This window comes from Heterodontus francisci, chromosome 11 (assembly GCF_036365525.1).
Source record: "Heterodontus francisci isolate sHetFra1 chromosome 11, sHetFra1.hap1, whole genome shotgun sequence".
Classification (NCBI taxonomy): Eukaryota; Metazoa; Chordata; class Chondrichthyes; order Heterodontiformes; family Heterodontidae; genus Heterodontus; species Heterodontus francisci.
Window position 1 is genome coordinate 84740496 of NC_090381.1, and position 23533 is coordinate 84764028.

Consider the following 23533-nt stretch of genomic DNA (forward strand, 5'->3'; position numbering starts at 1 on the left):
ATAAGAATGCACTGAGTGTAAAAATGGTTCGGCTGTTAAAACAACAATCCAAGCTGTGAATTTGAGAAAGAGACAATTTAGTGCAAAATATGTCAGGACATCCCAAGGGAATGAGAGCGTGCTTTATAAATTCTTTAAAAGTTCTTTCTTTCCGATTGCACGCAGTAAGTCCCCACCCCGTGGCTGGGTAGCAGGAAGTTTGATAAACTTGGAGAATGGAGGAGGGATCCAACAGAGAATCATAGAATGGTTACAGCACAGGAGGCCGCCATCCTGTTGAGTCAGTGCCATCTCACTGCAAGAGCAACTCAGCTAGTCCCTCTCCCCCACCCTTTCAATTTTTTCTTTTCAGGTGCTATCAAATTCCTTTTTGAAAGCCATGATTGAGTCTGCCTATACCACACTCATAACGTTATTTTCCCACATGGTTATCTGCACCTGCAGGTCACCAACCTTATTTACCATGCTCTGTGCACATATATGCGCTGTAAATGTAATTTAGACCTTGCATTCCCTTTTGCTCTGATCCCACCTAATACCTTACTATTTCTTACTCTAGTGCTGTCTGTCTCTCCCAATTCTTTGTGCACCTTGTTTTTCCTTTCCAATGCTACATCCTGGTTCCCATCCCCTTGCCAAGTTAGAGTACAAGCAAACTGTCCCGCCAGGACATTGGTTCCGGTTCTATTGAGGGGCAACCGTCCGGCCTGTATAGGTCTCACCACCCCCAGAACAGGTCCCAATGTTCCAGGAATCTAAAACCCTCCCTCCTGCACCATCTCTCCAGCCACCCATTCATCTGCTGTTTCCTTCTATTTCTATACTCACAAGTGTATGGCACTGGGAGTAATCCGAAGATTACTGCTTGCGCGTCTCCTTCCTAGCTCCCTAAAATCTACCTGCAGGACCTCATCCCTCTACTTATATCGTTGGTACCAACATGGATCACAATCTCTGGCTGTTCACCCTCCCCACTCTGAGTTCTCTGCAGTGCTTAGTGACATCCTTGACTCTGGCACCAGTGGGAAGGGCAACATCCCATCCTGGAATCACGTCTGTGGCCCCAGAAATACCTGTCTGTTCCCCTAACTATAGATGCCACAGGACTGGAGTGCCCTGCCATGACTTTATCTAAACTGTTTACATATTTAATTAGTTAAAATTATTGTTTAATTGGTTATTTTAATTGTATAGATTATCTAGTTTACTAATTTAATAAGTAATTGTAAGTTACAGATTCCTAGCTCTGAAGTTTAATGTAAAAATAAAACTGCAATACTCAGCAACCAATCACCTACCTGCTGTTCTGCTTGACTTTTCTTCATTTAGTTTGAAGCTCCGGCTTCCGATTCTCTCTCAGTGCTCCCAAGTCCCTCAGTGCTTCCAAATCCCAAATCTCTCAGTGCACCAAAATCCCAAATCCCTCAGTGCTCCTGAATCCCGAATCTGTCAGCGCTCCCAAATCCCAAATCTCTCAGTGCTCCCAAATCACCTGACTTGAAGAAACTGCAGCTCATCCAAGACTGTAAAATTTATCCCATGATGGAGTGCAAGCTATCTGCGGGCATGCATGAATGCAGCAAGTTGTTCAGTCACTCCATAGGCCATACCGCCGGCTGGAGGTGACAGAAAAAATACCATATGCTTCTAAATTTAGGACTACAGAATTGAATAGAATGATTGTCTTTCTCTTCCAGGAACATGCTGCATTCCACTGAATTGTTTTGAGATGTTTGTGAGGGACATTGAATAACTGCACATCATTCTTTGATTGTGCTGTTCAAGGAGAACATGGATTAAATATCCTAACAATGATGAGTGTTGATCCACTGGAATTTCTTGTTATAAGTATTACGACGGAGTCAAAGCCCTCAATCAAAATATATATTTGATTGTGGTGGGAGAAATACACCATTGATTCAGTCCCGTCCCTCCACAATCGCCTAACTTATCATTTTAACATATAATTTTAAACTTTCCAAATTAAAGAAAAACCCAGCCAATTTGTACATCTACCACCCCCAAATGAGGCTAACCAAACCAGGTGTCTTTAGATCAACAAATTAACTGCTTAATTAGAAAAACTAAATTCTTAAACACAACTAAGATATAAATAACATTTAAAATAGAAAAAAAGTGTCCTTGCATATTTACACTCCTGCCGAAGTGAAATCTTCCAATGTGGAACAGTCCAAGGTTGCTTGAAGTCCTCACAGCCATCCGATGGAGGGGGAAAAAGGTTCTTTAACAGTAGAACGGTCCGTAGTCTAGTTCAGCAGTTGAATTGATGCTCTTCTTTTCCAGCGATGAATTTCAACAATTACAGTTCAGTAGTTAAAGGAATTGGTTATTTTCTTTTAAGAAATTAATCTGGCTTGACATCAGAATTCTGAGAGTATAGTAAATAGGGTTTAAATAAACTGAGAGAGAGCTCTCTTTTCCTTCAGTATATGCTGACAGACAGTCTGTGTCTGTCTCCTTGAATTGTGTCTCAAAAGCCAGTTTTTCAACTAGTTTCAAATGTCAATCGGCAACAATGTATCTCTCGATCCTCAGTCTCTGAGTGGCTGTATCCCGGGGCAACGAGAATGCATTCTCTGGTGCTTGTTGCCTTAAAGCAATACCGCTCCTTTTCCAGCCTTAAAGGCACACAGCATTCTTCCTGGAAAAATAAACTATAGGATCATAACACATGTCAAGGACTAGGTTGCTTCTTCATTACTTTATTTCGGATTAATATAATTAGGAAAAAGAATAAGAAAACATCTGCAAATATTTTCCATTTTGTCCCTTCAGTACTTGACTTATGAACGAGTGATAATCGAGGATAGGGTAGAGAGGGAGAAGGAGTGGAAGAAAAGGACACAGGAAGAGACAGAATTTAGAAGCGTTATTAAGGTAAAATTACACGTAAGAATTTCACTCAATTATATGAAACAACATGTTAGAATGAGGGTGTCGGAGCAACTTGATTCAATTGTTTTTGTCTGGTACAGGAAGCAATAGAGCCATCTTCTTCACAATTTAATAATGTAGTTGTATACAAATTTTCTTCCAACAGGTTTACACTGAAACAAAGGGTTGGTATTTTCCAGTGGGTTTTGGAAACCCGAGACAGACCAAATGGGGGTCCCGAGCCTGCACTTGCTTGCTGCAAGACTGGTTCAATGATCATCTTGGAGGCGGTCGCATAACTGGCCACCTCCGCAATCTCCATCCAATTAAGGTCGGTGGGCGGGCTCTTGATGCTGTAGGCCCAAAGGGTCAGCAACTCTGGAGCCTCAGCAGAAGAAGTGTGCGCCTCTGAGGCAGGTCAGGGTCCGCGAGGGCTCCTCAACATGGAGATGCCCTTGTTGGCCTGTACAGCAGTGAAGAAATGAACAAGATCTAGGCTGGCAGTTCCCCTCCACTGGATTAGGATTGGTTGTGATTACGCCCTTTCATGCTCACGGCCCCAACAATGAGGCATGGAGCCTTCGGCTGCGATGGCCCCACCCCAGCTTGCCGCAGGAGACGGCCTCCATTGAGCTGGTGGCCTTTGCATGCATTAAGGGGCCACTCCGCAAGCGGCAAAATGCCGAGGCTGCAAATTCGCCCCTAACTGGGGCCTAATCAGTGTAATTCACTGCCTGCCTCCGCTGAGCGGGCAGCCAATCTGATTCCCAGTCCACCCGAGAAAGTTCCCCAGTGGGAGGAATGCACTGGGGAGCCGCCTCAATGCGGCTCCACCCATTTTCCTGCCCACCCCATCCCACCCCGAGCTTGGAATTTTATGGAGGTGACAGGGGTTTCGACTGCCGGCTGGAGAGCCAGTGAGAGACCTGCGCTGCCTCCTCCTGGGAAGGCCTGCCATATTACGAGCAATTAACAGGCCACTGGAAGTCATTATAGATGAACAGCATTTACAAAGAAGCAGAACAAAGGGAATAGAATGGAAAAATAGAATATCCTATAAAGTTCCTGAGTGCAAATCAGGAGATGGTTAAATGCAGGTAATATTAGCATGAGAAAATATGAGGCATAACGAGAGGAATTAGAGATATAAATGAGACATGGAGAATGTGTTAATAGTGGAGAAGACAACAGGTAGAAATGCCAACATAAAAATCTGGCAAAGTGAAGCAGGCTCCAATGGCTCAGGAGCCTGGAAGAATAAAAGTGCAGGTAAACATCTATCTCATATTTATGGTCCCTAGTTTTAGACGCCCCCACAGGTGCCCTATCAAACCACTTCATAATTTTAAAGACCTCTGTGAGGTGACCGATTGGTAGATAAGCACATGAGGAGAAAGTAATAAAAGGGTGGTATTTTATGCTCTTTCCCTTGGCAGGTTTGGAGGCAGGGAGGGCATTTAATTGGACAGGATGGTGGCTGGTGGGGACCCCACCTTCCTGCCTCCAACTGATTAAGTCTGTGATGGGAAGGCCCGTGGATGGCTTTCCTGCCCCGCTACCAGTCGAGGCCCATAAATGGGCAATTAATGCCCAATTAAGGGCTTCTTTCCACTGCAGCTATTAACCCGGTGGTGGGCGGGCTTGTCACCATGCAGGGAACATGACATGCGAACCTTTGTGGGTTGCTTGTGGTCTCCAGGGTGTGCGGTGCGTTGGGGGGGGGGGGGGGGGGTAGTGGGTACAGGTGTCTCTCATTTAAAGGCATTCAGTGCCTGATCGAGGGACCCAGCCTCGGGAAGGGGCGGGGGGCCTGCTGAGAGCCACCCCCTGTCCTTGTTGCCGACCTCACTACATCCCCATCTCTCGTGATCCCCAACCCAGAAAAAACTCTCCCGCCATCACTTACCTTTGCCTGGGTCGATCTGTGATCCTGGGCCTCCAGTGGGTGTATTTCCCACAGCAGCCACTGCCATCCTGGTGCCACTGCTGAGCCAATCAGAGGCCAGCAACTGTGAGAGGGTGGGACTTCCCACCCTCAAGATCTCATCCCGTGAAACGCCTGCCAGTGGTCTATTAATTGCCTGATTGGCTCGTAATACGGCAGGCCTTCCCAGCAGGAGGCAGCACAGGTCTCTTGCTGGCTCCCCAGACAGCAGTCGAGACCCCTGTCACCTCCATAAAATTCCCCCCTATATGTGGACTAGGTGAGAACATGGAAGGAGGCCATTTGGCCCATCATGGCTGCACCAGCTGACAAGGAGCCATCCAGCCTAATCCCACTTTCCAGCTCGGTCTGTAGCCTTGTAGGTTACAGCACTTCAGCTGCATATCCAAGTACTTTTTAAATGTTATGAGGGTTTCTGCTCCTACTACCCCTGCAGGCAGCGAGTTCCAGATCCCCAGCACCCTCTGAGTGAAAAGATTTACCTTTGAATCCGCTACCTACCCTAAATCTATGCTCCCTGGTTATGGATCCCTCAACCAAGGGGATGGGGGCCTTCCTAGCCACTCTATCTGGACCCCTCATAATTTTTACACTCAATTAGGACTCCCCTCAGCCTCCTCTGTTCCAAAGAAAACAACCCTAGCCTATCCAATCTTTCCTCATAAATAAAGTTCTCCAGTCCAGGCAACATCCTAAATCTCCTCTGTACCCTCTTTAAGTGCAATCACATCTTTCCTAAAGTGCAGTAACCAGACTACATGCAGCACTCCAGCTGTGGCCTAACTAGTGTTTTATACAGTTCATGCAAAACCTCCCGTCTCTTCTATTCTATGCCTTGGGAGGATCATGTGGAGCATAAACACTGGCAAAGACCCATTGGGCCAATTGGCCTATTTCTCTGCTGTAAATACTATGTAAATTTATGTAACATATATGGTGAAGATCACTCTGCCAGAATGGTGGTAGACGAATCCCACATTGACAGTAGTCCCTGCCAAAGAGAAAGTGGAAGCTAAAGTTAAGTTCTCAAGTTATTAAAGTCAATATTAAGGTCCAACGGCTGCAAATTGAATAATAGAAGGATAAGGCGCTGCTCCTTGAACTTAAATTGAGCTCAATCAGAACAGTGTAGAGGGTAAAAGGCATTGAACTCAGAATGGAGGGGGACAGGGAATTAACATGGCAAATGCCATGGAATTTGGGGTTGCACTTGCAGACAGAATGGAGGTGATTGGCAAAGCGGTCACCTGTGTTTGGTCTTCTTGATTTAAACGGGGTTGCAGTATGAGCAATACAGTACACTAGATTGAAGAAAATACAGTTACTGTCTCACCCAGAAGGAGCATTTGGAGCACTGGACAGCAATATGAGAAAAGGTGAATGGGCAGGTGTTACATCTCTTGCACTTGCATGGGAAGATGTCAGGGGATGAAAAGGGAATGGTAGGGGTAATGGAAGAGTGAACCAGGGTGTCGTGGAGATGAGGGGAACCAGGGTTTGGTGGTGGGATTGCATTGGAAATAGTGGAAGATCATCTGCTGAATGTGGAGACTGGTGAGGGTGAAGGCGAGGACAAGGGGGGGCCCTATCGCAGTTCTTAGAAGTTGAAGAAGGGTTAAGGGCAAAATCACAAGAAATGGATCAGACTCAGTTGCGGGTTCAACCAGAGAATCCTTGGCTGAGGAAAAATTTTATTTTAGATGGTGACATCATCAAAGCAAATGTAACAGAGATGGAGAAGTGGGAGAAGGTAAAGGAAGAAGTATAATTCAGGTAGTTGTCGGAGTTAGTGAGCCCTGTGGTAAATGTAGTCGACACCTATCCTCAGAGATAGAGACAGGGAAGTCCAAGAGGGAAAGAGTCAGATATAGAACCAGCAAAGGAAGTCGCACTGACATGGTCATTCATGTAATGGGGAAAGATCAGGGACGGGACTGGAATAAGACTGGGAACAGGCGTTCGACATATCCTACAGAAATACAGGCACAGCTAGGTTCTGATGAAAGGTCACTGAGCTGAAACGTTAACTCTGTTTCTCTCTCCACAGATGCTGCCAGACCTGCTGAGTATTTACAACACTTCCTGTTTTTATTATAGCTATGACCCATGTGGGTTTCTATAGCGACACTTAGCTGGAGGAAATAGGTGGAGTTGAAGGAAAGCTTTTCAAGATGTTACGATCTCAGTCTAGACCAGTAACTCCTTAAAAAAAGAAATTCGAACTCCCAGTTATTAACTGAAAGAATTACACCGCAAGGTGTCACGTTTTAAACAAAACCTCTACAGTACAAGAGTTAAACAAAGCAAGCACTACTAACTTAACAAGATAATTTGTAATCACATACTTTAAACACAAAATCTCAACAGAATGTAAAGTCTTATACTTTAAATGTAAAGTCTCAACAGAACACTCCCCCTTTGATTTTTACTTCCACCTAAGAGTCCCCCAATACTTGACAGGATCTTGAGGGCTCATTCATCTCTCCTGGGACCAATCCAAGGCATACCACAGCTCTCAGGAATTCACTTTGACTCTCCTTAGTGTTAAAGCTATCCTCAGAGATATGTGATCTCTTGGGGTTCTTCTGCTAGCATCTAGCAAGGCGAACCCTTCAACACCTCACGATTGCGGACTTCCCAGTTCAAGCATGGGCCTCACTGGCACTCTTGCGAAGTGACTTCAAATCAGAAAGCACCCTTGGCTCCTGATAGCCCTTCGCTACTGGGTCCAGCTGCTTCCAAACACCAACTGCTGGCAGCTCTCTCTTTCCTTCTCCCCAGCTTGGAGACACCGAGAACTCTAACCACCTTCTAAAAAAAATCCTACAAAGACCTCCCTGAATCAGTTATCTTTATGGTAACAGAAGTCCATTGGGATGTCTGATAGTTAAATCAATTTAACTTCCAACTTCAAAACAAAACCTTTGATCCTGAACCTACATAAATAAATTGCTAATGAAGACAAGGCAATTCTCTTCAGACTTACTGTTGTCGGTTCCCCAAACGGGCCCATATGCTGTTTTATGGCTCTCACCCCTCTAACTCTGACTGTCTCACTTTGAAAGATCACAAGATGGCTGATGTGGGAAACAGAAAATTTGTAGGTGGAACGTGGTGACTTTTTCTTATAGAAAATAGGCCAATAATTTTTTAAAAGTACAACCATCTGGGACGCTACCCGTAATATTAGCTGGCATTTTGTTGAGGTACCAAGCATGTACAAACTTAGACTCCTTATTTAAGGCCATTCTATCAAGGTACAGGGGTATAGGAAACCTGAACAATACACTTTCCCCATAGCAATTTAAAACTAACCTGCAACAGCAGCACTTTATGGAAGACATCTCTGGCAGCCTGACATTACCATTCTTAGCTGAAAACAGGCACAAATAATTTTAAGCCTCAGTTTTCTGAATCAATAATGGATGTGTCCTTCCAGTTGATTTACCACCTGGAGGATAGGACTTCCTGACCTCTTTTGCATGCAGCCAGAAGCCTCGCCCTAGAGCATCTGACTTAGGAGGATATTAATAGGGGTGAAATCGCTCATGAGGGAGCACAAGACAATGTATGAAGGAGAGCCAAAATCGTTGAAATATAAACTCAATTTGTTAGGAAAAGTACATCTTCCGGCATGCTTTGTGACCTGGTGTGCATATGCAAAGCCCATTAAGTATAGAGTACACTGAAGCACAAAGTGACACCATAAGCACAGTAAATCCACCTAGTTTTTCCTAGAAGTTTAATTGCTACATTTAACTTTGTCAAATATTTGCTATTAAAAATAGGCTCTGCTGTTCTTGATTCTTCAATGTATTTACTTTTAACTGCCCTCTGAAATAGCCTAGCAAGCCACTCAGTTGTCAAGAGCAATTAGGGATGGGCAACAAATGCTGGCCTTGCCAGCGATGCCCATATCCCATGAAAGAATAAAAAAAAGTCAGTAGTTGGGACATTGATGACTTTTTAAAATATTAATAGCTATGGAAGGAATCCTCAATTTTGGGATTATTTAAATAGTTCTGGTTAAGTTTTTACACAAATGTTGAATATCTCCCCACTGAATAGTTAGTGTGAGAATGTAGCTTTCAGTCAGGAATCAAGACACCCTTTAACGGGACTCCTAATTAATCTTGGGGGTGGTAACTCACATCAAAACACTTCACGTTAATAAATTTTCAGAACATATCTGTACTTAAAAAGATTCAATGGAGAAAGGCAAGTTGATATATTTTAATATGAAACTTATATAGATTTAATTGATCCACACAGTACAACTATAGGTTGTAGTTACGACAGTATTGGGCATTTACATACACAAAGCTATGAACTTTATTACTGTTTGGAAATATGTAATTTTATGTGCATTTGGTCTTTGATAGATAAAAAGTATAGATCATTGAAGCACTCCCATGAGTCCCTAATTTTAAGAGTATAGATAGAGTCCAATGATCAGTAATGTACCAATAATGTTTTGGGTTCTTGGTGTAGAATTATTAGAGTGGGGGTGGGGGTGGAATCAGAGTCAAGTACCTTGTTTTCATTTATACTGGTTCTGAAACGAATATGAAAATCCCTTGATTTTCCTTTGTATAAGACACTATCTTTTCCTTCACAGCTCCAATCATGGTGGCGAGGGGTCATGGTTCGTAGAGGAATTGGAATCTACAAGTACATTAAAAAGAAAGGAGCAGAAGGCAAAGGAAAGGGAAAAGGCAAAGGAAAGGGAAAAGGGAAGCAGGCTGATAAAAAGAAATGAACACATCTTCACCATCCACCAAATGATTTGTTTGTCAAAATGGAAGGTTATTATTGGACAATACAGACGAATTGAAAAAGCCAATTTTACTGAGTTAAGTCTTATTGCCTGAATAAATTTGCAATTTATTAAAAATGTTAACCATAATAGAACTTCAAAAAAGTTACATTCTTCACCTGGCAAAACAATGAAAAGAAACATATTTTTAATGTGGTACTATGACTTGTTTCATAGCATTTTAATTCCACCGCCCATCCCCCAACACATTTTTCTTCCTCTCCTGGAGATTCTGACTGTCCCTGGGGTACAGTTCCCCAGCTGCCACTGGTACTTTGCTGAAGTGACTACTCTTAATATGAGCCCAGTGATTGTCAACAACCTGTATGATAGTGCTAGCCGCTAGCCAAGTCCAATTCTGTTGTCACCCACTGACCATACATGTACTTTCCAGCAGAGGTCACTCACTAGGATATTCTAACTACAATTATTAGCAGACAGAATTTCACCCCCAGTCAGGATTGGTCTCTGCAGTGGTCTGGTTAAGAACAGTCAAGGAAGCCCACATTTAATCGTTTACTGGATATCCATAAAGTTTAGAAAAAAAGAATCTCAGCTGGGACTTCCATCAGACTCTTCTCCTTTCAAATATGGACCTACTGCAACCAATCATCATCGACTGGCGACTTAAGTTAGAGCTATGAGATACCCAGCTACAGTTTGATGTAGCTGATGTGTGAAAATGTAGCTATTAATTCACAATATAAGTTTAAAAACTGTCTAATCAAATCAACACAGACAAAAATTCAAGTTGTGCATTTAAATCTTTTGAATCTACATCAGATTAAAGTGGCTCACAGCATGGATAGTGTTCAAGGTTTACATGTAATTTCATCACGGTCAGATAGTTATTTCTAAAACACTCCATTTCATTTTCAGCTTCATTAAAAAGTCCTGTTCATCAGCTCATTCTTGTAGGTTAATGGGACTGTATGAAGATGCATGTGTGTCAGAAGAACAATGGGAAGGAAGAAAATCAGGGATAGTGAAAAGGATAGAAACACTTGTAACAGCAGAAACTGGAAGAGGTTAAGAACAAGATGAAAGAAACCTGTAAAGATGTTTTAGTTAAATACAGATATTGCAGTGGCACCTCTAAAGAAAACTTGTCTTCATGCAGATTGCCATTGCTAAATGAATTTGGTCCATTTCTTCCCCTCAAATATACATTATGTTGGATAAGTGTCTAGTGGACATAACAAAGAAAATCATTTTCCTCCCTGGAGAAGAATGTTACATCATAAAGGGCAAAACTGCATTTAAAAATCTTCAGAAGTTTTATTTAGAATTAGAGAATTCTAGAATGTGTTTCTAAGGACACATCTTCTTTGGCCTCCTTATCTCGAGACAATGGGTAAGCGCCTGGAGGTGGTCAGTGGTGTGTGGAGCAGCGCCTGGAGTGGCTATAAAGGCCAATTCTAGAGTGACAGGCTCTTCCACAGGTGCTGCAGAAAAATTTGTTTGTCGAGGCTGTTACACAGTTGGCTCTCCCCTTGCGCTTTTGTCTTTTTTCCTGCCAACTGCTAAGTCTCTTCGACTCGCCACACATAGTACAGCAGAATTATACTGAACATCCTGTTCTTTTCAAAACCAAATTCAACATTTTATAGCAAATAATTGATCAATGTTTGTACCTTTACATTTTTATTTAAATTAATAAATTATATTTTAAGAAGTCAACTCATAGGTTTTTGTCAGTTTTTTTTTCATTGTTTGTTTTTGCAGTATTAAGTTATAGATTGATGTTCAATAGCAAGTAAATTACAAAAGCCAATTCTGGACCTGCAAAAAAGCTACTGCGAGGAAATCTTTATTCTATCCATCTAGTCCACAGCTACGTCTGGGCCAGTGTTGTATGATTTTTCCAATACTCTGCAGGAAATCTGTGTCCTTACTTTCACAAGCATTTTTCATTTCTCAAGAACAAGTGGATATATATGCATTTAATACTTTGTAATAAGGCAAAGACTCTTATGTCTGAAGGAAAAAAAAAGTAAAACATGCACATCTGCAGACCAATTCCAATGTACAGTATTTATTCATCACAAAAGCTTCATAAACATATGCTGTATGTTATACATATGTACAAAGACAGTTACAGCAAAGGTGGAGTTGACAAATATGCCTTTTTACATGACAAATATCTACACAATATAATCAAAGTCAAGGCCTCCAAGTTTTCAGAACTAGTCTAAAATAGAAAACAGTTTAAACACACAAATACATATCCAGTCTCTCTCCAGCTGTAAAAACATACACATATGAAACAGATCTAATTGCTCCCTGCAGAGGAACTATAATATGAACATAATTTTTAAAGGAGAAATGGTGCACATAAAACATCCGAAACTGTATACAAATGACCATACTGAGAGCAGCTACAATACCAAATATATTTACATAGTGTACAAATGAAAGACAAACAAAAACTATACCGAACACACAGTCACCCGTGCATGTTCACCGAAGACTTTTACGTGCTGGTTCCAGATAGCTTGGAAGTGGAGTTATCTTCCTTGCAAATTACTTTGTTCCCACACAAGTCAGTTTCAATCTCTTTCAGCTCAAAAGGCTGAGAGCAATCAAGAAAGTCAACTTAACCTGATGTACCTCAGCTCACTTCAAAGATTGTATGGACACACTTCCATCCACACCATTTTTCAAAATCAATATGAATTCTCATTGATAAAACATGAATTTTCCTGTTGAATAAATGTTAATGCGTCGATAAGCCAAATGACCACCTTCTATGCTAATTAGGCACTTAAAATTTCACAATTAATTCTAGTAGTGGCATATAGAAACCATCTTAGAGATTTGGAAAACTGCATTTTACAGGATGCAATTTTTGAATTAGATTTGGAAGCAGTAAAAAAATATGCCAATACACAGTAAAAGCACATCAGAACATCTTCAAATCTTTAATGTACTCTATGAGAATGTTTCTTGGGTAGACACAAGCAACGAGATACAGTTAATTTACTTAGAAACTGGAATACATCTGAGGAGTCCCTCAAGAAAGTCTCTTCTGAACCAGTTAATACTAATGCAGTATCTAGGATGAACTGAAATCTCTTGATCTGGATACAATACTGTTTAACAAGATATTTGCCACAGCTTTATATTCAAAACATTCTTACCATGAACTTCTTTTGTGAAATTATCACCATTTCCATTAGGTGACTGTGTTTTAATGTAGTGACATCTTTGCATGTGAATACAGAACAACAAATAGGCAAGGTTGGGGCCAGATCTGAGCTCATATTTGATTTTAATTGTTTTCCCAAATGAGTGATGATCAAGACAGAAATTACTACAATAGTTTTCTGAAAACCCATCCATTTTGTAGAAGAGATGTATGTGAATGGTAAAGATAAATTAAACAAATGCCTTCTTAAACCAGTATGACCAATGGTTCTTCCAATTTAATTTGACCAAAAAATGAAGAATCCAAATTCAAGAATCTATCTTGTACTATTCAATTTCTGCGTTTAGCATGAGCTTTACTTCAAATTGAGCAGGTGTGAATTCTGGTCTTAAGTTGTTGCTGATACATTGAATACAGCTGCCACATTTGATGAGTGCAGCAAACTTCTCTCTGCCACGTCTCCTATATGTTGAGTTGTAATTTTTCATCTATTATTTTGCTGTTACTGCTGTTCAGGTCTCTATTTTAGCACAATTACAAACAGCAGCAGACTTGCCTTACATCAGGATTCAAAACTGCAGTCCATTTCCAAAAATAGTGTTGGAAGCAGCTTGCTTAGCAACAATCATTCTAAAAGTATGGCACAGGGAAAGTACAGTAACTTTTTAAAAATGACAGTTATAAATCACATGAAAATAGATCAGTTTGACTTTCTTGCTAATGGTTGCTTGGTTGAGGCCACATTGGCTAGTCAGAAGTACAAGTAACTTCCAGCAGTTGCAGCTTTGCTGCTTCAGCATTGCTCAATCTTTTAAGGTGTCGCAGGCAAAACTCTATTTGCTTATCTAAAATTAACTCTGTTCCTACCCCTCCCACTGACTGCAGCTCACTGCAACATAATCAGGGAATATACTCCAGATAATGCTTTCCTATGATGGACTATCCTATGTTGGATTGTTAATCGAAGCTTCATTTTAATCCTCATTCTGTTCTTTACCCCTGCTTGCCCCTACCAAATAAAAAATAAATCTGGTAAAGAGTGATACAATCTCATTCAGTCTGGCTTTAAAGGATGTATTTGAGTTGGAATCAGGCCCACAAGCAAATGGCTACTGTTCCAGTAAGGCATAATTCAAGTGGTTCCAGATCACCTACCGATGTCAGATATTGTGAACAAGAATGATGTACTTTGCTGCTCAGCAGAGTTTGAAGAGGGAAAACATGGCTGGCGAAAACTACTGTACGTAGTCAAAGTCAATGTGAATGATGCTAACCTGGCCCTGACTGTTTCCAACTTGGATCAAAGTAACTTTTAAAATGTCAATGAGATTTTACCCAACAGATTTTTTAAAATGGAGACTTGAAATGACAAAAATGGAAACATAAGTAACTAGGTGACTAGATTGGTAACAAAACCATAAAAACATATACAGCATAACAAAATCAAATATAATTTGAAAAAAGGTTGTACTCGAAGAGTGATGTGAACTGTTATATAAAAACAAGAAAACATGGAATGCATTTACATAGAAAAAGAAAAGTGCAAGCAAAAGTCCATCTGTTCAAGTCATAAATAAAAACTAGAATTCCCTTCTGCTGGCTACCTATGCTGCACTTAAAAACCATTCCAAGCTTTAAGAAGAACACAGAAGAACTGAAAAAACTGTTAAAATTTGTGTTAAAATAAATCACTTTGGTAAAGATCATGACAAAAAATTTGGTGCTCGCATCCAAATTGTTTAAAGGTGGATTACAAGGATAATTCGATCATATGCAAGTTTGAAAATTTTAGGTTTACAATTATCACAAGTGTACATTTAAGTTTAAATAGAGATTACATGAGAAACAATGGGTAACACAATTTAATCCACATGGACATCTTTCAAGTCATAATCCACAGCTAATTAAGTCATAAAAGGATGGATAAGTGCTCATTTAAAACAGACATGAATTCTGTATCTCACTATTTCTCACTGTGTATTTATTTTATACTATTTATAAAAATGGAGACACATAAATTAACAAGAATGTAGTGGAAGGTACTATAATTCATGTAGTAAGCCTACACCACAGTTAGATTTCTTTCTGATGCCATGATGTTGACTGACATCATCAATGCTACTTCATGATAAAGTGCTATTCACTACATTACTCAAGTACAGCTGAGTAACCAGGGGTCATTTAGTGATTGCAGTATCATACTTGCGTGCTATGAATAAATACATATGCATTCTGTATGAACATAATCTAGCAACTATGAGAAGTAAATTCTGGAAGCACAATTAAATCACTTAGATAGATCCAAAAATGAATACATGAAGCCAACAGAAAGAAAAACCTACGAAAATAAAAATATATAACCAGGACTAAGGAAACTTTGTAACCAAACCTGGAACAATTCATAAAGTACTGATCCATTTGAGTACAATCAGTGCATAATTCCTAGAAATGAACTTCTAGAAACATGTAACATCCTTATAAGAACCTTTACAGTATTCAATTGGGTTTAGCTACCGGTGAAATATAACATTCCAATACAACATAAAAGCCGCTGACTAGATATTTATGAACTTGTGCAACTTCTCATATTATGTCCTACCAGACGGAATGCGCAACAGTAAAAGAATGTTTTTCTCACACCTCGAGAAGTTCTGTTGCTAGTTGTGAATTTCTTACTACTTTATCTGCGAATCAAACTAAAGTATATGCAACTTTTTGATGTATTTCTTATTCCTATTTATGTATCAGATCGTAATCATGATAAATTCTATCTTACTGGCCAACAGGCAAATATGGCAAATTAGAAATCCAATGCATTGGCGAGCTACTTACTAGACAAAGTCATGGAGGGAGATGTCCTGATCTAGTTCCTAGGCCCGTTATTTCGCTCTGTGCAACGTGTAACCATTTTAAATGCTACAATGAAAACTATTCGGATATGGTACCCAAGTTGGAAAACAAATGAAGTGCTGCCTTTTTGAAAAAAGAAACAATAGAGGGATCAAAAAAGTCATATTTAGCAACTGATTGACAGAACTGATAAGTCAGAAAGTCATCATGCAGATGCTAAAGAGAAGCGTGATAAATGTGATCACCATGGAGACCAACTTGGAACATATTCAATTGTGCTGTTACAGTGTTTCTTGGGTGAAGTGCCCATCACTTGTAGTCTCTAGACAGTTGATTAATGGTGCTGTTTGGTAGGGGCGAGCTCAAGCAGAGTTTCTATAGTCACGGCTACCTGTGCCAGTCCTTTCTCTTCTAGAATGTGAAGGGGCAGGCACAATCGATCCTAAACAAAATGGAAAAAAAAGAGAAAGGGAGGGGAATAAAAGAAGAGAGGCAGAAAAACAAAATTAACAAATGACATACAGGTGAAAAGATAAAAACCAAACATAAAAAATAGAAGATCTGAAAAACAATATGACAATATATAACATCAAAATTAACTTGTGAATGCTAATTGCTTTCAAACAAATGAACTGATGAAAGTAGACAAGCAACAACAAAGTGTTGGGACAGGAGAGATGATGCAGGCATGCAGTTGCCAATGGTAACTTCAGGAGTCTGTCCCGAACCAAAATCCACCAACAAAACTTTAAGCCTCACCCCTAACTCTGGTCTCCACGCACCTGTGTCCACAATGCATGACAGATGATGGAAGTGCAAAAAAGCAAGAAAACTGTATTTTGCCCCTGGCTGGGTAATCTTTGGATGCCAATTTATATTCCCAAACTTCAATGGAATTAAAAATTACTGCTGTACACACGGGAGGAAAGACAAGTTTTCAAAAAGAAAGATTAAGGTTTACTTATAAGAATTAGTAGACCCTTTTCTCCAGATGCAAGGTGTTAAATGTAGTGCTATAGTGATATGTGTGTAAAATTCTGATTTAAAATGATAAAAGGCAGCAAATAGATATCCTGGATGAATCTCAATTACTGATACGTTAATTCACTGCAGACTTATCTGCAGAATGCATTACACAGAAAATAACCTTGTATATTAAGAGAAATAGGACCCAGACTAAATACCAAGTAGTGATCCAGACTGTCAAACTTATCCATCGTGGGACAAGCTGTAATTATTTTTTTTACTTATGCCTTTCCTCATCAATTAAGAAAAATTATCGACTCGGTGTTGAAACAAGTAAATACCACTGAATGGTTAAATAATTTCTAGCAATCTTAGTTTTATACAAATACTGTACAGAAAATGTAATAAAGTCAATAAATTAGAAAAATAAACTCCTCAGAAAAATTGACAAAGAACACGTAGTGCGAATCTATAATTTTCCACTACAAAGAAATGAATTTATTTTCTATTTTATCAGTAATGGTCTCCTTCCTCACTGTTGAATGAAAAACCCATATGAATTGGAAAATTAATTGAAAAGCAAATGTTTTGATCAGGAAATTTCTATATACAAGTTCTTACTTTTTTCAATAGATAATACTTTCATAAATTTTTTAAAACTGACATTTAAACAGGTTATAGATTCCCATCTGACATATTTCATAAAACTAATAGTAATCTTGAATTAATCCTCATAATGATACACTTCAGTGAGTCTCGACTACACCCTCAATCATTTGAATTTTAAATATTTTTCAATTTGACAGAAAACTGATACTTTTCATTACAGAATATTGTCTGCTCTGCTAATTCTTCAAAGTTACATGAGTTTACAAAACTCATTATTTCCCTAATTACTGAGATTATAGTGTTAATATTAAAACTTGTATTTGATAAGAGACCATTGCTGGTTCAGTGGACAAATACACTGTCTGATGTGGGCCTGAGTTGTGTAGACCAGTAAGGTCCCAGGTTTATGCAGCCATTTGAACTGAATCTCAATCTCAACCTGAGTCAAGCAGCAACAGAGTTGCTAAAATTTTTCTCAGAAATCGGGCTAAGAATGAAAAATAAATCAGCCCAACATTCTCACTCCTGATTTCTATCCTGCTGGAAATGGATGCATGTGGATGCACAAAGGACTTGGTTCAAGCTGCGATGGTCCACTATGAATATCCTGCTGACACGCACTGTCCAGGTTCACCTTGGAATAATAACCATCTGAAAAAGGCACTGGAGGGTGGGCACTGCCAATGGAACTATATCCCAGCATTAGCTATGGCAGGGGTGGGTGATACAAAGGGCAAAATCTGGAGTAATGAAAAAAAAACATTTATTTATTAAAATAGATTGTGTCCCTTTTCGTAATCATTTGCTTAATTCTTATAATTACTGCCTCACATCATTGGACATTGTGGTGCACAAATCACAATTGCAGTAATTCTTATGCATGCCTTTTAGCAAAAAACTATAGACTGGTTTCATCTTTGGTACAGAGGAAGGGAAAGACTTGATGTGATTAGAAAGTGTATAAAATGGATTTGCATGACAGAAATAATGTGGCCAGAATAAAGGTCTGATGTAGTTTTATTTCTAGCCATCATAAAATTATCTCTAGCTACCAAATTTTAGATGCTCTTGGCCACTAACTCTAGCACAATGTCCAATGTTCTGAACACGGTATGTGAAAATTTGAAGGCTTACTTAACAAAAGATATCTTCTTTACTGCTGTGCAAGAAAATAACCTGCTAAATGAGGATAAATCAATGAATGAACAAAATTAGTTGGAAGTCAATTATGCAAGTTAACTGTTCTCACAAAAAGATTGTGCTTGACGATTAAAAACACAGTAATATTTGGTTTATACAACATCAAATGTGACAAGGCATTACATTAAAAGCAAGTTTTTCCTGTCAAGATTTATGATATCAAATATCATCAACTTTAATGTTTCAATGCAAAGGAAAAAGCAGGGTGTTCCAACTTTCTATCCGTGAGGTAATTTTTTGAGATGATAGTGCTTAAATCAGAAGGTATCAAAAATAGCAAATAAAAATTATGGTATCAATTATGCACCTGTCCCTGAGAAAGTGATCGAGTAGTGCCATTTACAAGACACAAGGGTTCAGTAGCATAAGGCTTTGTCTGTTACCATGTGAACCAATCTTTACTCTGTTAATTTTGATTATATTCTGTTTTTATACAATGTTCAACTGATATGGATTCACAATAATCTGCTTTTGCTATTCAGTGTTCAAGGGTGGTGAAACTATGGGGCAGGACCAGAGGCAGATAGATGTTAGCTACACCACATATATACAAAAATTCAACAGATTTTAAAAATCAATTATGTTCTCTATAATAAACAAAACACTATGATCTTATTGCTACTGAAACTACCCATTCTTACTATAGCTTTTAATTGAATTATCAAGCTGTTGTAGTTTAACAGTAATATATATGCAATAGTAATAATGCAGTGAAGGCAGGGACATAACATGTGTTGTACTTGATTTTTTCCACATATTCACAAGTGCAGAGTAAATTCACAGCACATGAAGGTAATCAATACTTCTGCAACCACCAACTTCTACACTAGCCACCCAACCACACCTCTAAGGACGGGATTAACAACTTGATGTTACTATAATGGATTCAATCACAGACAGTTAAACATAATCAAAACAGACCAGTATTTGGTAGACCAAAAAAGGAATTTTTTTGAAGGTACAGTATTTTAATGCACCACCTTTCTACCTCTAGGAGCTCAGATGCAAGCCCAGGAAGATGGGGGATGAAAAATCTCACTGTTAACAGTTACAGTTTGATCCATTTTCCAACAGACAACAGGTCCTGCCCTTAGAATTAGCCCCAACAAAAGTGTAAAACCAGCCTTGTTAGTTTGAGAATATTTTAATCTGATTAACAAGATAGACAAAATTATTCTGATGGCATGGTAATCATTTAAAGATCTTTTTAGTGACAACAGCTTATAATGTCAGCCAAGAAAGCATGAACTTTTCAGTCAACAGTGGGTCTATGGAGTGGACTGAATGAGTAACAAAAAGTGGAGTCTTGACAAAAAAATCTGTTAAATGTCAAGAGAAATGGTATGAAAGGCACTGTGAAGGGCTTCTATTCCAAAATATTAGGAGTCTGAGCACAGATCTCTATGAAAAATAATCTATGTACTTGGAAACATTTTCTATGGAATTTTTTTCAACTGAGGCCAACAGTACAGAGCACTCTGCACAGTCTATATCTCTCTCTCCCCTTCCCTTTACATATACTTTCTCTTCTAATTAGAACACAGTGACCCAATGGTACAGAGCAAAAAGCAGAAGCATCACATTGATGTAAAAGAGAGCAAAGCCTGCAAGCTGGCCACCAGAGAGAGGGGTGAGAACAGGACTGGTTATGCTCGCTCCCAAAGTCAGTAGTATGTCAACCGTCTTTTGAGTGCTGAGGAGGTTGGCTTGGAGCACATCAGATGAAGAGCAAAGGTCATCCTTCCAATATTTCAGAGTGCAGGAGAGAAATGATAGAGAAAAATTAGTTGAGAAAATCAGCATGCAGCATTTACTTAGAATATCTTTTATCTTTGCCCTATTTCAGACTCATGCACAATAAACACAAGGTGCACAATTAATTTCAAAAAGTCAGTATCCAGTGTAAAGGGAGAATTAAGTGGGAGATTTCCTATGAGTCAAACAATCATTCGTGGATTTAACTTTTGAAAATCTACTGGATTATTTGTTTCAATTTACCAAGGCAGCTTAACAAATTATTTTTCCATAGGTGAACTTTTGCGCTGTACAAATTGAAAAGGCTGCTGTTGTTCACTTTAACGATATTCTTATATCCAAATTAAAGTCTGAACACTAGGAAAGACCTCTTAACTGTGATAGCTATACCACTGGTTTGAATTTCCGATCATCACTGCATCACTTGCCACTGTTGGGTCATTTTTAGTTGTTAGCCAGGCTACGTTGTGCAGCACCACATGTCAGCGCTGAATTGTAACAGTAGCAGGGAAAGACAAGGGATGCTCACCTCTTTTTTTCCTCAACCCTACAGCACAAGTAGTGATTGTAACAGTTGATAAAAGAAATGGAATGGAAACTCCTGAATTCCTTTCTGGAAAAAACGTTTGGAAGATAGAGGCTTAATGGTGGGCAGGATGAATTTCATTAGGGCTAGGGTAAAAAATAAAGAATTTTTAGCTGATTGTCATGTTCCACAAACTAGCTCCTGGATTATATTGAACATCATTTGTATTTAGATTTTTTTAAAACAGTTTGATGTTCGAATACATGTTATAATTATAACAGAATAAAGAAAAATTACAGCTGCTAGAAGAAACCTTTGCATATGAAAACTTTTGTTAGCAAATCTGCATTTGATTTCCCGCAAAGTATGTGAACAAAGAAGAACAGCAATGAGTAGATACCAAGGAGTGAAATTCAGAGGGATAGCAACTTGGACAGCTGATAGCAGCTGGCTGCAAAGCAGTATAGGAACAGGCCCACAAGGAAATCACCCACCTTTTCTGTGACAGGGAACAGCATACAACACAGAGGAAACAATATTTTTACCTTGCACCCTTTTGTTTTAAATATGAAAACATTTATTTTTTTCCCAACTTTGCTGTTCAATGTCTAAATGCTAAATATTTTTAATTTACAACCATTATGATTTTAATTTTTACAGCACATGAGCTAGACTCAATAAGAATCACAGACGAACAAGTTAAGACTTCAGTGAATATTAAGTTTGTAGCATATTATTTAAAATAAACAACAGCATCGGTGATAAATTATTATAAGGATGGATACTGTCTTTTATCATTTATGCTGGCATAAAACAGGGATTTAGACCAGATCAATACATATCTGACAAAAGCTTGAAGGAATGAGATACATTGCTTCAACATTAGAAGTTGATTTAAATTGTAAACCACAAGACTAGTGCTTCATGAACATTCTTCAAATCTTTTGAAGTAGATTAGAATGTGTTATTTATGATAAGTTTTAAGTACATTTATATAAGGACTGTACTGCTATAAGCCAATTGTGATATACACTGGCAGAGGAGATTTTACAGTTCAGTAAGCATATGGAGTTGAGGATTACAGTATTATGTAAGGGGTATTAGGTACAAGGTTCAGTTCTATGGTTTGCAGGTTATTTGATACACAAAATGTATTCAACAAGTATTCAAATGCTGAAGATCTCCCATGGCTCACAATGAGTCAAAAGATATGCTATTTTATTCCAACAGGGGTATGATCAACCAAGTGGGGCAGGGCAAGTGTTATAAGAAGTAACATTGACAACTACAGGAAGTGCATGCTATACACAAGATATTTAATATATAACCTGCATGACGCTCTTATAGTTGTTCTTGGCCTGAGCTGCTCCATCATCTCAGCTGAAGCAGGTTGTATGCATGGGAAATTTCTAATTGGAGAGAATTGTATGTTCCATATGCTGTCATGCCCAAACACAGTGTCAAAAGGATCACAGAAAGCAGGAACATTATGATCTGGTCTAAATACAGTCAAAGTATGTTAAGTTATAACTTGTTAGAGAATTGAAAGCTTTTTCAGCACATGCAGATAAAAATGCAGCTAAAAGATTCATCAGGTCACCTGCCTTAAAGCAGACATATAATTGCCCACACCCCGCCTCCCCAGAACATAAAATTCAAACTTGAAAGGTAACCTAGGCCACTGAAAACACAGAACAATGAGGTGAGGAAAATCCTCAAACTGCTTAAAAATACAATTTTAGATCACAAATTCATAGCGTCTGTATAGTTTATTTTAATAGGTAATAAATATTGTGATAAATGACCTGTCAAAGAAGCAGACCTATAAGACAAAATTGTAATTATCAGTAGATTTGCATGCGTTACATTTAGAATACACAGTGCATACCAACACCAGTTCCGGAATTCAGTTGCAGAGCTTCATAATTGCTTTTTTTTCCAAAAAAAGACTTGTTACTGCACAGTTAATGTCTCAAGTTTATGTCTTTCAGGAAATAATAGTTGGAGCTGCAAAATTCAACCCCAAAACTCTAGTAAAACTCCGAGAAAACCTTGTTATTAAACAGAATTTGACATTCAGCCTATATAAACCAATGTTCTAATTGTAAATAGACTCAATCACACAACACAATCCCCAAAACATCTTAGAATCCTACATAATTAAACTGAATGTGCTTAATTAGCTCAAATCAGTGGTCCTGGCCACAGTAAATTAAATTTCAACATTAACTTTCAAACAAAGCCAAAGCAAAAATAAAAGTAACTATGTGTTCTCCCATCACGTTGCTCACAGTCCGAGTATCGTGAAATGGGAAATCTTGGAGCTAGAGACTATGATAGGGGAGCTGGTCACAGCGGGAGAGGGCAATTTTCAGGACAGAGGTTGTCAGGTGCAATATTGGGTACAGGCACTGGAATTAGAACTGCAGATTTTAGTTCAGATCTCAATGGATGGGATAATCACAGATGAAACACTTGGGGTTAGCATAGGAGGTGGGAAAGAGTGGGAGCTGGAGCACTTAGGAAAGGAATCAGTGGGATGAGGAGAGTGGAGCTGGAGCAACTGGGGGAAATCTTGGGAGCGAGGGGAACAGGGCAAAGAACGAATAGAATGAGTGAAATGCTTGGGTTGTAGAATCAACAGGAGAGAGAAGTAAGGAATTATCACATGATGTACATAGGTTTTAAATCTTTTTACAAAGATCTGACTGGTCCATGGTTTAATGTATTTAGTGTGTGCCAATCAGCAAGGTTAAAGCTTCACTACAATGGTAAAATCAATCATGCCAAAGCACTGATACATTTTTTAATAGTATAGACATG

The 23533-nt window shown here is 39.0% G+C and overlaps 2 protein-coding genes across 12 annotated transcripts in view; one reads left to right on the forward strand and one right to left on the reverse strand.

The window, feature by feature from the left end:
* Positions 1 to 11326, forward strand: part of iqcg (IQ motif containing G) — a 48399-nt gene extending 37073 nt beyond the window's left edge. The window contains exons 9-10 of one of the 2 annotated variants that reach the window (XM_068042366.1): positions 2797 to 2898; positions 9459 to 11326. In XM_068042366.1, coding sequence (XP_067898467.1) covers positions 2797 to 2898; positions 9459 to 9599 — 243 coding nt within the window. In that variant the 3' untranslated portion in view covers positions 9600 to 11326. The remainder of the gene's footprint in view (positions 1 to 2796; positions 2899 to 9458) is intronic. The other variant, XM_068042367.1, reaches the window with a different exon arrangement.
* Positions 11327 to 11677: 351 nt separating this feature from the next.
* Positions 11678 to 23533, reverse strand: part of LOC137375347 (DISP complex protein LRCH3-like) — a 182825-nt gene continuing 170969 nt past the window's right edge. For 9 of the 10 annotated variants that reach the window (XM_068042378.1, XM_068042376.1, XM_068042377.1 and 6 more), the window contains one exon: positions 16106 to 20169. In XM_068042378.1, the coding sequence (XP_067898479.1) occupies positions 19963 to 20169 (207 nt within the window). In that variant the 3' untranslated portion in view covers positions 16106 to 19962. The other variant, XM_068042372.1, reaches the window with a different exon arrangement.